Here is a 13,397-nt window from a genome sequence, read left to right on the forward strand (position 1 = left end):
AAAGCAATGTCAGGATGCAAATATTGCCTGTTGGATTTCCTGCTGCCCACTGTCCCTGCCATGTCCCCTTGGTTGTGCTGGCATAAGTGAGCCACTGGTCAGGACACTGAGAGCAGAGAGCTTAGGCCAAAAAACAACCCAGTCAAACATCAGCTGCTAATTTTAGCTGGATTGATTTTCTGAACCACTTCAGCTCATGGTGACATGGACAGTCATGCCAGCACAGGGGAGGAGCACAAGGAAGTGCAGGGAATGGAGTAATAGTGGCAGGATGGACAGGGTGGGGACTGCCAGAAGTGTTACTCTTGCTGAAAAACGTCAGTGTAGTCACATTGAAAGTGGCTCAGTCACTGCAGGAAAATCCATTAGTACAGTCTGGCCTGTCACAAATCATCAGTTTTCACGTTACTGTTTTTCTTTTGGAATAGATCACACATTGATTTCAGGGCAGCAGCTTTCACCTCTAATCCTGCCCTGTGCACAGGCTTCATGGGAATTATACCTAGAATCGGTTTCAAGGTTTTGCAACTATGAGACCAGGAGTGCATAAAGATAAAAAGATTATTTAATCAATTCAACATTATGTTTTCCTATATTCAAAAATATTTGCAAGCAACAGCAATTTTAACAGTCCTAGTCTGGGAAGCTGTGTTCCCAGGAAATTTCATCTGTTTACTACATTTGACAAGTCAAGGCTGCCTATCTATGAGATGTAATACTTTATATCATAATCTAGTATTACAATTTCTTTGTGACTAACCAAATTATTATGTATTTGCTTTTCTGGTCGATGCAAATGTAATTACAAAATAAAACTGTTGTGTGGTTAAATAAATCAAAACCTTTATCTGAAGAAACAAATGCAAATTCACCTAAATTTATCCACATAGTCATGTGAATGTAACTTCACTGACAACATTACACATGGACAACTGATAATGCAATCAGTGTTGAAATCCTTTTTACTACACATTCTTTTAATACTCTGCTAAATGGGAAAAGACAGAGAAGTCATGACAGGAGAAAGCTGGGATGGTTTCAAGGAGTTGAAGCACATTCTGACAGTGCATTGGCTCATAAAATCTTTGTATCCATACTGCTTAAAGTACTAATTTTCAACCCCAGCCTTTATGTGAACCCGTCTCCTAACTCATGGGTTCATTATATGAACCCATCTCCTAAATCCATGCAGTGCTGAAGGGTTAAGGGGCTGGCCATGATTGTTCTTGTTTTGTAGAATAACTCTATGCTGAAATGCATAGGTCACTAAACCTTTCATGTGTATCTGACAAATTTGTCTAATTAATACTTAAAAAGAGGACACAAAAATGCACAGAAAATTGTGCAATGCTTTGCTAATGTTTAGCTAATATGCTAAGATTGTAATTTGATCTATGTAAAGGCTGATTCAGAATGGGAAAGCCTACATTTGTTGTACAGAAACAAAAAACTGCAGAGTCAAACCATTATTTTGTTCTAGATTAAATTTTCTGGAGTTCAAAAGCAGTTGCTCCATTGTCGCACAGAAATTAGTAGTTAAACTAAAGATGCTTAAGTTTATTAGAAAAAAATTATCAAAGAGATAACTAGAATGGATTGTATTCAAAGGAAAACATGAGAGGATTGTCTAGAAGAGTGTCTAGAGCCATGAAGATCAATCTATTGACAACTTTCCTCACATGTCTTGTGAGTGGCAGCTTACAGCTGCCATGCAGTAGATCCAGTGTCTCAGCAGTACAGTCAGGGAACCCCAGCTGGACAGATCAAAACTGGGTGCACAGCACATAATTGGCAAGCAAGCAGCAGCAGTCACCTGGGCTTCTCTGGCCACTTCCAGGCAAAAAATCTTAACTAAGATGAGATATATATGGGAAGAACTGTGATCTTGCTAAACTCTTCCTTGAAAACAAGGGACAAGCTGTCCATCAGCCTCCTAGAACAGAATGTCTGGAGACCAAAGGGAAATCTAAATCAGGAAAACTAGCTTCAGATAATTATCCCCTAGTTCCCCTATGCTCATACTAGAAATTGAGTGGCAGTAAAAGATTTGCTGACCACCTTCTTCAGCTAAGGTTATGGGGTTGGCCACCAAGGTACCCCTTTGCTACCATGTCAAACCTCAAAACGGAGAAGACAAAGTAGGGTCGGAATTCAGCTGCTGAAAGAGGGACTGGTTGGGTGTCTCTAGAACTCCTGCTAGGAAGGGCTGGATAAATAAGTAGGAGGTGGGCACATACATGGGATAAGGGCATAATATAAAATTTGTATACAGATGCCTGAGACCTTCAGGTCCACCTGCAAGATGGAGAATTCCTGTTCTTTATTTATTACAAGGATTAGGAATTTCTTTATGGTTGCTTAAATTAATTGCCCTATGCAGAGCTGATTCTAGTCCTAAAAAAATCCATGGTGAAGTCCCTGAGGGGTTGCTGCTGAAGAACAGAGATGGTATTTCTGCTATACAGACTGCATTTTGAGGACTGGAGACCCTATAAATAGATCCTGTTTTAATACTTTTATAAATAGCTTGAGAACAAAAAAGTAAAGCACACTAATGAAACCTGCAAATAGTATTCAGGCACATTCAGTAAAAGATTATTAACAGCACTGTAAAAGAGAAAACTTAATGGTGATACATGGAATAATAAAAATGCCATGAAGTTTTTAACTGTATGATTTCTGAAATCAGCCTTCTAAAATTCCTGCCATATATGTATTTCTATGTGTGTATGTGCCTCAGCCGATTGGGGTATGCCTAAGCCACTAAAATTATACAAATATCAAACTAGTGGAGACAATTTTGCCACCTTGTTCTATGCATTTCCAACAGCTACAGGAAAAGCAACCCCCTTGTAAAATATAATCTGGAGTATCACCATTCTGGTGGTCACTTTTTGAGAAAGATCAATAGTTATCAGAATAGAGGAAGCATTATTTATGGAAAGGAACTTATTTATGAGGAAAATCTCTTCTAATTCTATATGAACTCACAAAATGAAGAATAAGGGCAACATAATATTCTAAATAGACCTAGGATAAACATAAGGAAGCAAGAAAAAAAATAATTGGGATATAGAATAATATCTATCCATGTGCCAGCAAATATAGTGAAAGTAAATAAGCTGGAAGTCAGAAGGATTTACAACTCTCCAAGTCAAACTCTGGAACAGCTGTTCAACAAGAGATGTGAGGAGAAGAAAATTAATTCACCTCAGACACTGTCATCTTGTAATGGCTACACATGACTCTGCAAAGTAAGTGGCTTAAATTTAGAACCCCTAGCTCTTCTGATTTATCAGAATTACATTATTATTTTAGGCAGTAAGCTTCCCCTCATAGGTAATAGACAACATTTTTTTTTCCTGTTTGACTTCTTTAGGCTTTTATAGTTCTGGTCATACCAACTATCCATATGGATACTAATCTAATAGTAATCTCTGATAAAGCTACCAAATATTTGGACTATCTGGTATAATTTGACCTGCTAAAGGATCTTTCTAATGTCTCAACACACCATGAAAATTAATACATTTTTTTAAAATAAAACAGTCAAATCCATGTGGGGCTAACAAGTAGAATTCATTTCTAACAGTGCAGTGCTGTGATGTGCTGCAGGAAGCAGTGGGGACGTGCAAAATCCAGGCAAGACTTTCATTGATTCAAAACCAGGATGCCAGTAGTAATCCCCAGAACAAACTTGGCAGGTAAGAGTAATGGCCACAACTCATACAAACTTGTCACCCAGGAATCTCCTTCTAAGGTACACTGCCATGTTCCATCCATATAACTCAAGGGAAGAAAGAAATACTTTGAAAATCCAAGTTTATTCTGCAACTGCCAAAGCTGAAAAATCTCCTAATTTATAGGATAAGCTTTCCAGGGAGCTGGTGCAAACTACAGACCCAAACTGAAGCAGTAAAATGGTTCTATGCAATGATCATTCATAGACCTCAGCTACTGGAGAATCTGTCAGCAGGTGTTTCTACTACATGCCTCTTCTGTATATGGAACAAAAACCAAGAGAGTCCTGCTGCATTTTTCTGCTGCAACTTCAGAAGTTAGCCACCTTCAGATAGCCTGTGTACAGCTAACTACTGGACCTTGCTTTCTCTATTGCAATTGATTCATTACATGGCACATACTTATGGTAAATGTACAGAGGATTGGTCAGCTGAGCAGTTAGCTTGCCTTCCATGGACTGCCTTTGAAAGAGAAAATGGCTAGATGATGAACCAACTTGTGAGTACTTCATGGTATTTCTGCATCCAGGAGGAACATTTTTGAACAAAAGTTTGTGTCAGAGCTCCTTAAGGGAAACCTCCAAAGTCGTACAGCAGCATTTCCAAACACAAGTAAAACAAGGCTGTGAGTGTGCACCTGTGTGTGTTTATGTTAAACTATAAAGGCATCACTGGCACCTTTTGTGAACTACCACAGATATTTCACCTGTGAGCTTCTCCAGACCCCACTGTTTTGTACCTATACAACACACAAGGGAGAGTCACACATCCAAACTGGGCCCATGAATCCCCTAGTCTTGAGGTGGTAAGTATTACCTAAGGGTCTTGCTGAGGATTTCCACTTAGGTCCTTGCTTTTTATGCAGGATCAGTGACAATTTGGCTGTGACATTTAAATTACTGAAAGGAAGGAAAAGTCACCTCCTAAGCAGATGACCTTAGGAATAAACTAACAGGAGTAGGAAGCCCTTTGCAGGTATCTTTAGAGCAGGGTCAAAACAGAATAATTTCAGAAGAGAGACTAAAGCGTCAGTACTCTAGCCTATGCTAATCAAAAATGACTCAATCTTAAGTGAATGACACTTATGTGAAACAAGTGTCTAGAGACAGTAGCCTAAAATATACTGGTGCTACATTGATCCCTTTGGGGTTGGTAAGTTTGCCTTGACAACAGTCTTTAGATGAAAGAGGCAGTGAGCTGACATTTGTGTCATTTGTCTGAGCTGACATTTGTGTCCTTCAACATAGATACCTGCTGCATGAAGATTTTAAGTGTTTGTTACAGCCAAGTTGAAACAGACTAACTTAAGCTATTATCCTACCATCTAGTATACTAGGAAAGTGTTCCCAAATACTCCAGAAGTCCAAGCAGAGGCAGCACAGAGGCTGTGTGGAGGAAAGCATACATCTTTTCCAAATACTTAGTGTAAGCTATCACTGATAAACTTCCAAGTGTGAATCATAAGCAACATATTCTGATCAACCAGTCATAAATCCCAAAGATAACTCAGAAGGTCAAAATAGCTAAACTTAGTGACTGTTCTGTTGAGTTCCCCTCTTCTTGGCACACTGCAGTGCTAACCCCGACACAGTGGTTGCTAGACAAGTGGAATCAGGAAGAAACACAATGTAAGGAGATACAAACCCAAATATAGCAGGTTTCCTGTAAAACAATTAATGCACTCACTTGCTTTAAACAATGCTTAAGCTCTTACTGTTACAGCTTCAAATACAGGAATGTGTACCACAAGATGCCAGAAGTCTGTATGTAGTAGAACTGCCTACTTAGCTTACATTTTTTAACTCTACTGACCTTTTGCCATCCAGTGTCAATCTATTCCAATGTAAGGTCTTGTTTGTGAAAAGCCAGTTCAAGTGCAAGGTGTGTACCTCAATTCTTGGGCAGAATATTAGTTTAACATATTGAGTGTGACTCAGTCATTTGTGTGTCTGACATTCTCCTGAATTCTCCTTCTGCAGGTTGCTGCCATGGCAGATCAACTGATGCTTGGTGTGTGCAGTGGCTGCTCCTGGCCACTGTGACTGTTCACTGCTCTGACAGTGTCACACGCTCTGCACACACACAACTTCACTACACACCAATTCTCTAGAAACTCATTCTTAGCCCCTGTATCTTCTTCTGTGTAATACAATTAATAAATGGTTTGAATTTTGCTTCCAGTAAGACCCAGTCTTGCAATGTGGAGGTTGCTCACATAAAGACCTAATATTTTGCCTCTTCCCTGTTAAACTCATCTATGACATTCCTTGTCAAATGCCATTCTTAACAAAATTGAGAATTTGAAATTAATTACTTGAATGACTAATCCAGTTTTGCAGCACTGCTTTCTGTTGTTTTGTAAGAAATAAACTCAGAACAAGTGACCAACAGCACTGGGCAGTGCTATCAAACTTGCTTACAGTAATTTTGGTAGAAGCTTTTCCTCCAGAGAGGAATAGTGACTTTCCTCCAGAGAGGAATAGTGACTTACTGTGCCCAGGTAACTTGACTGAGGCCATTTGTATGGAAGTCTAGCCGGGCTGTCTGAAGGACTAAATCTGAATTGTTTTGGAGTGTCTGATGAGAGATCTTCTGTGTCACTAGTGATGAGCATCACAGACTGCCACAAGTGGAATAGTGAGTACTGGAACCATTACTCTGAACAGACTTCTGCTAGGTGCTGATGAGAAGACAGTGATAAATCAGGAAGTATTGCAGGAATTTATTGTAGAACCTATTTGCAATTTATTTACAGAATTTATTGCAGGAATTGTTGCAGAAACACATGCAGTCAAGGTAGGTGTTAGGAAAAATGTGCCTGGATGTTCCGGCCAGAGAAATTAGGTCTACTGAGAAAAAGAAGTACAGGCTATGTAGGCAAAGATCTTTTGAACACTGCTGGAAATCAACCTTAGGAACTTCTCAGGAAATCAGGCACAGAAAATAAACCGAGATGTATGTCCTGATAGGAGAGGATGGTTTCTAAAACTTCTGCCTAACCAGTGATGAAAGATAATTCCACACCAAGCTTGCCACTTGCATACTTGCAATTGTCATTGCACTTTTGTACTGGTCATCCACTTCCATGCTAACTGTGATTTCCTTACCTCATATAATTCACTTCTCAGTCACTTCTATTTCCTAGACTTTGTCAGATGCTCCTGACTACAGCAGATCTTTGCTAGTTTTATTGTATGGGTGTATAGGACTGATTAACACATTCAAAACAAATCCAAAATCCTTAACTGGTTTGAACAACCAATTGTTGTTTCATTTTCCTTAACATTTTAATCTTTAGGCCAAACTGGCAGTAGCTGACTGCTTTCAGCTGTGGAAGAAAAAAAGGTAGAAAAGGACTGCTAGAGCAGAAAGCTCAGGCTCCACTACCAACACTCTTTCTGGCAATGACTCCAAAACTTTGAACTATTTTAAGAGGACTAGCACCACAAAAGAGGAAAGTGTGAAGGAACAATGTGATGCATCTTTTTTAGCCAACAGCACAAACAGCTTCAGCATTCACTCTGACAAAATAAATGAACAATCAGCTTTTCCAAGACTAGCCAAGAGAATATTAATATTGTAATATAGCTGAGAGAAAATGTGACTACTTGAACATGTAATTTTTACTGAAGATTACTCTACTCAGTCCTCCTACTCAAAATGAGGACAAGATATACCTGATGATGATATAGTAAAAGGCATGATTTTGTCTGCAGAAATCATACAACCTGTGAAAGAGGAGTGGATTTAATGAATATGCACAAATGCACAAATAGACAACTTCAGGTCAGAAGGGATAGGTAAAGATTGATCAAATAATTTTGCCTGTTCAGGGAACTGGCAGATAGATCCTGTGGCGTCATACCTTACCTAAAATGGAATAACCACCACAGTAGTATAGACTGAAGTCTGATCAAAGTAGGAATCTGGAGGTCATGGTGGACTGTGGCAAGGACAGCATGAGCAGGGCCACTCCATGAGGATGAATAAGCTGAGGTTGACCACAGGACAGGCAGGGCAGTGCTCTCACCAAAAATGGTGCAGTTCTAAAGGATTTGGGTAGGGCTGGAGTGGTGGCAGGTCTTCTTGAGAGTCCAGGACAAGGCAAGATAATGAGTCACGTCCAGAATTCAGATAGAAAGTGAAGCCAGAAAGAGTAGAAGACAGAGTAAGAGTAAAGATCTATGCAGGAGAAAGGGTTGGAGACAAGGCTATATATTGCATATTGAGGAAGGACAACCGATGAACCACGATGAGAGGATACCAGGCTTGGCACAGGCAAACCTACAGCACTGCATGTGCTAAAGTCCCAGGTGAGGGTGTCAGGGCAGTTAAGGCACGTACTTCACTTGGCCTGACAGGAGCTGAGCTAAATGTAAGTGAGCAGAACACCACAGCAGTGAGCAAGGCTACCTTCACAGAGACATATTAGGTTGTTTTTACAGGCATGCAGCCAACAGATCAAAAGAACTACTAGTCCTTTTTACTCAGCACTTGTTACATCACGTCTGGAAAACCACATTGCACTCTGGGGCCTGCACTATGAGAAAGAAGTTGACAAATTGCAGTGAGTACAGCTGAGGGCAGTCAAGTTGGTGTGGGGGTGGGAGCACTTGTGAGGAAAGGCTGAGGGAATTGCATTCAGTCAGAAACCATGAAAGGGAACCCAAGAGTTTTCTTCTAGTACCTGAGATTCTCAAGAAAATGAATCAACAGTCTTACTGCGGTGCACAGCAGCAGGGTGAGAAGCAACAGACGCATGAGGACATTGTGATTTAAGGGGGAAAAGAGGTCACTGTGACACCAGTCAAGCATTGACACTGTTGCCTAGAGAGTTGTGCCCTCTCCATTCTTGGAGGTTTTCAAGACCCTGCTGAATAAAGCCCTAAGCAACTTGATCAGAAGGCTGAAGAAACAGAAGGTGTGTGTAGAGACCTCTTGAGTCTTCCCATCCTGAAGAATACTATTTTATTGCTATTGCTTTCATGGCTATTCAAATGTGTTGCTAAACACAAGGCCATAGGAGAATGAAGGACCTTTGAGCAGGCTGAAAAAATTGAAGAATCTCATTTTGATTACAAGTTACGAGTACAGAAGTACTCAAGTGAAGTAGTCCTTTACCAAACAGAGAATTCTTTAAAATAGGTTTTTCTTCATACTTTTCAGGGATTTTTTTTTTTTTTTTTACATTTTACCTCTTTGTAAACAAATTTCTATGTCTTTTGCTCTGGTTTCTGCTCTTTAGAGTGACACTCACTGGACATTGTGCTGTTTGCCCAATAAACACACTCCAGGACTTCAGTATGTTGTCACACTCTCACTACTTTTGAACTGCTCCATCTCTGACTGTTGTTCAGTTTTCTGTATATTGAGCCCTCCTTTCAGTGCAGCACTTCTGATTTCCCCACATTCTTCAGCTTTGAAGATGAATATTACCCTGAAATGCATGTTCTAGTTCTACTTCCCAGGTCAACCCCAAAATCAATAATTTACATGGTTCTATTGCTACTTTTAAACTGGTCTAGTAATAAGCACTGCCATGCCCTCTTCTGCAGTGAAAGCTGTCATTTCTTAGGAGAAACATACTTGCATTTTTCTTTGGAACAGGAAAGATGAATTTCTTGTCATTAGTTTCCTTGATTCCTTCTTCTACTTTGGCTATTACACTGTATCATCTGCATGGAAACATTGTCCATTGCCATATTATGTGAACAGTCTACAAGCACTCAACACTGCTATCAGCCGGCTCAGTTAGCTGATAAATTCCAAACCTTGCATAAATTCAGCTCTTGAGGTCAGCTAATGCCTCCCCGAAGGTGAGAGAATTGTGACTGCAAACACCTGACTCTGTTAAGAGCAGAGTGGTCCAGTGGGTTCAGGGGACCCAACAGCTGATGGTGCTCTGTGCTGTGAGGGACGTGCTCTGAAGAGGATCTGGCCTGGACCTGTGCACTGAAAATCCTTGGCAACGGCAGATCTTCCATTTTGGCTTCATATGAAGGTATCAAAGCTTCAAGTCTGCTTTAGTGTGCAAACTGAAGTGGAAAGCATCACCTTTGTTTAAAAGGCCAAATCTTTAACCAGAGTGAAATGTTAGTGAAGGCATAATCTAATGAGTCCTTTTGCTCCTGTGGATGCAACAAGCGCTCTCTTCAGAGCATATCTTTTAGAGTTGACACTGTCTTGTGACTCACAACCAATAACATGAAAGGAGCTTCAGGTGGATTTATGTGGGAAAAACTGCATTTTAGAACAGTTTTAAACATTGTTGGCGTGGTTTGGTTTTGTTTTGTTGTTTTCATTTGGGTTTTTTTGTTTTCTTTTGGTTTTTTGTCTGCTGTAAACCAGTTAATTTGTAAAGACGCTGACCACCCTCTCCCCTCCCCACCACTTCGTAAGCTATATTTTATAAACTCAGCTCCTCATCCCACCACAGATCTGCAAGCACTGCAATGCACTGCCAGCAATCCAGCGCCTGAGGCCGCGCTGGCCCCGGAGCTGCTTGGGACGCACAAGGAAGTGCACGTGAGTCTCCAGGGAGAGTGCCAAGAGGATGGTGCCAGGCTCTTTCCGTGGTGCCCAGCGACAGGACGAGGAGCAACGGCCGCGCTTGAACACGAGTTCCACCTCAAAAGGAGGATGAACTTCTTTCCATGGCGGGTGGCAGAGCACTGGAACCGGCTGCCCAGAGTGGTTGCGGAGCCTCCCTCTCTGGCAGACATTCCAAACCCACCTGGACGCGTTCCCGTGCAACCTGCTCTCGCTGACCCTGGCTAGGCAGGGGGGTTGAACCGCGTGATCTCCAGCGACCCCTTCCACCCCTAACAAGACGCGGGCCGGCCAAGCGCGGCGACCCGGGCCCGGCTCGGGAGGCGCCGGTGCGCGCTGCGGGCCGGGCGGGGCCTGAGGGGCGGGCCGGGCGGAGGGAGGCGCGCGGGGCGGGCGCTGTCCCGGCCCGGCGCTCGCGGTGCTGCGGCGGCGCCGCCGCTTCTCTTCCGCGGCGGGGCCGGGCCGGGCCGCGATTGGGCGCGCGGCCGCCTCGCCCCAGAATGCAGCGCATGGCGCGTCATTGAAGAGAGACCATGATGGCGGCGGCGGCCGCGGCGGCGGGGGGCGCCCCCGAGGTGATCGCCCAGCTGGAGAACGCGGCCAAAGTGCTCATGGTGAGGCGGGCGGCGGCACCGCCGCGCCCGGAGCGCCGCCTCGCCCCCGGAGGGGCGCCCGCGCCGGACCCCTCTCCCCTCCCCGCCTCCGTTCCCGCTGCCCTCGCCCCTCGGGCGCGGGGCTCGGGGCGCAGCCCGCCGGAGCGCGCCTCCTCCGCCGCTCCGTCCCGCTCCCCTTCGAGCGGGCTCCCTCCCTCCCTCCCTGCCCCTCCGCTGCCGCGCCGGCTCGCCCCTGTGGCCCCGCAGCCGGGGCCGGCCCCGCCGCGCACGCCGCGCCGCTCCTCCATGTGCCGCCCGCTCTCCGTCGCCCCAGGCAGGCTCTGCCGGCTGCCCGCCCCGCCTGCGGGGTGTCCGTCCCCGAGCCCCGCACCGCCACCGCCTGCCGCCCAGACCCTCGCTGAAGTTGCCAGTGAGCAACTCTGCTTCCCTCTCGCCGGGGGCCCGGGGCACCTCCCGCGGCGGGAGGTCGCGCCTGTCCCCAGCCCGGCGGGGACACAGAGGCACCCTGGGCAGCCTGGAAGCGGCCTCGGGAGCGGCGCGATTCGGTTCCAGAGTTTTCCTTTAAGCAGAGGGGCACCGAGGAGCCAGAGGCTCACGGTACTGCCGCGTTGAAGCAAAGCCGTTAGTGGGGCTTCGCACTTGATCTGTTTAATTATCAGTTAACTCTCCCTGATATCTGTGTGTTATCTCGTTTTCATAACTACGTGGAAAAGAAGGCCCATATGGTAAAATCAGAACTGTGATGGAGCTGGATACCAGTAGTGACCAGTACTGTTAAAGTATCTTAGGTTTGCATCCTTGTAGAAGACTTGTTTGAATGAAAAGCTCTGTGTTGTCTGGTATATTTTACAGGTCTTTATTGCAGATCTTCTGTACATGCTGAGTTGAAAGCCTTCCCCACAGAATTTATCTTACCAAAAAGTCATTCTGACAGAAATAAAGTTTGTAAGGTGTTGCTATTGATGGAATTTCAAAACAACCCAAAGAAATACTAGAAAAGCTTTTATGGTATCAGTAATTAATCAATGGTCAGAACCTGAACAGTTCTGTTTTAATGGCTCACTGAAGTAGCTTGACTGTAAAATGAGAGGTGATCAGCTTTACTCGTGGGTGTCCCATCAGGATATGCATGTTACTTCTTGTCAAGTAATAGCCTGAAAAACACTATGTTTCCAAGAAGGACAGTAAAGTTAAGTAGCTTGGCAGCAAGCTCTAGTCCTTTTAGAAAAATACTTCAAAAAGTATTCCACCAGTGATGGGCTTCAAGCTTTGAGCCGCTTTTGATTCGTGCATGCTTTACAAAACATGTCTGTGTAGATTGTTAGGTGTTCTGGTAAGGTCTGCGTATGTCTGTTTTAAAAATAACACAAATGCAGTAATTGCTAGGAGAGTTTGACTTAGTAAGGAAAAATCAGTAGTAAGTATTACTGTGTAACAGAACAGGAGTGTGGAATGAAGCTCGTGGTTAAATAGTTTTCAGTATCAAACCAATAGCACATGCAGTGGCATCCCCAAAGTCTTGCATCTGTGCTTGGAGACTAAATGTGACTTGTTGTGGGCATTGTTTCTCTAGCATAGCCTGCTAGCACAGAGAAGGAAAAGCAATTTACTGTGGAGTTGAATTAAGCAAAAGCCTTAATACAATTAAAAGGTGCAGGCCTCTTACGATAATGTTTGTGCTTCTGTTGAAGAATAGCTGCTGAACTTGCTGATAAGAATACATCTTGGGTCTGCAAGCACATGAATGGTAGGATCCTTTTTGAATTTCTACCTTCCTCTCTACAGCCTCTGACAGTGTGAAACCTGACTTGTGGTATTTAGCTTTTTCTTCTTTTATTTCTTTTCTACAGCTGATCTTGGAAGTTTTATAGAGAGCACTAACCTGAGAAGAGCTAGTTAGATGGCTCTCACCGAGGAAGCTGCATGAAGTAGAGATTTCATTAAGGCTATCTGTGAGGGTGAGGACTCAGAATCAGGCTTTAAGCACGGTTGGCTGTGGAAGAGCTGTGAGAACTGTTTAGGGTTATTGCCCTGTGTTCCTTCTCAGAAATCATCGAATCTTTGGAGGGATGCAGGAGAGGAGAGCAGGTGCTTCAGTTGGACATGAGACTCCAGAGACTGAAAGAGTTATGAGCTCTGCTCCTGTTCTGTCTTGCTAGCAACTGCGCAGAAAGAGGGGCCTAATTGTGTGTCAGGACTGCACCTGTACAGTGATGATCTGAATATCACTTAGCCAGAGGGCTGCGCTGTTTGGCTAAAGGTCCTCTTAGGGATGAAAGCGGGAAGTTATCTTTGTGTGGCAGATGGGAGGGTTGAACTGGTCAAGCAACCTGCTGGGATCACTTAGAAAGGTATTTATGTAAAAATCTGAGGACTTGTGGGGTGAAGAGTGATGAGCCTGTTGCTAGCATTGGAGGTCATGAGTCAACCACCTTACAGAGGAGCCATACCTGAGAATGGTCTGACAATAGATTGCAGAAGGTGTTAACTTGGC

At 43.8% G+C, this 13,397-nt stretch overlaps 1 protein-coding gene across 1 annotated transcript in view; it reads left to right on the forward strand.

Moving 5' to 3' along the window:
- The first annotated feature begins 10,778 nt into the window (after positions 1-10,778).
- Positions 10,779-13,397, forward strand: part of XPO4 (exportin 4) — a 72,820-nt gene continuing 70,201 nt past the window's right edge. The window contains exon 1 of the mRNA XM_077781467.1: positions 10,779-10,903. Within this exon, the coding sequence (XP_077637593.1) occupies positions 10,823-10,903 (81 nt within the window). The 5' untranslated portion in view covers positions 10,779-10,822. The remainder of the gene's footprint in view (positions 10,904-13,397) is intronic.

Source organism: Lonchura striata, chromosome 2 (genome assembly GCF_046129695.1).
Source record: "Lonchura striata isolate bLonStr1 chromosome 2, bLonStr1.mat, whole genome shotgun sequence".
Taxonomy (NCBI): domain Eukaryota; kingdom Metazoa; phylum Chordata; class Aves; order Passeriformes; family Estrildidae; genus Lonchura; species Lonchura striata.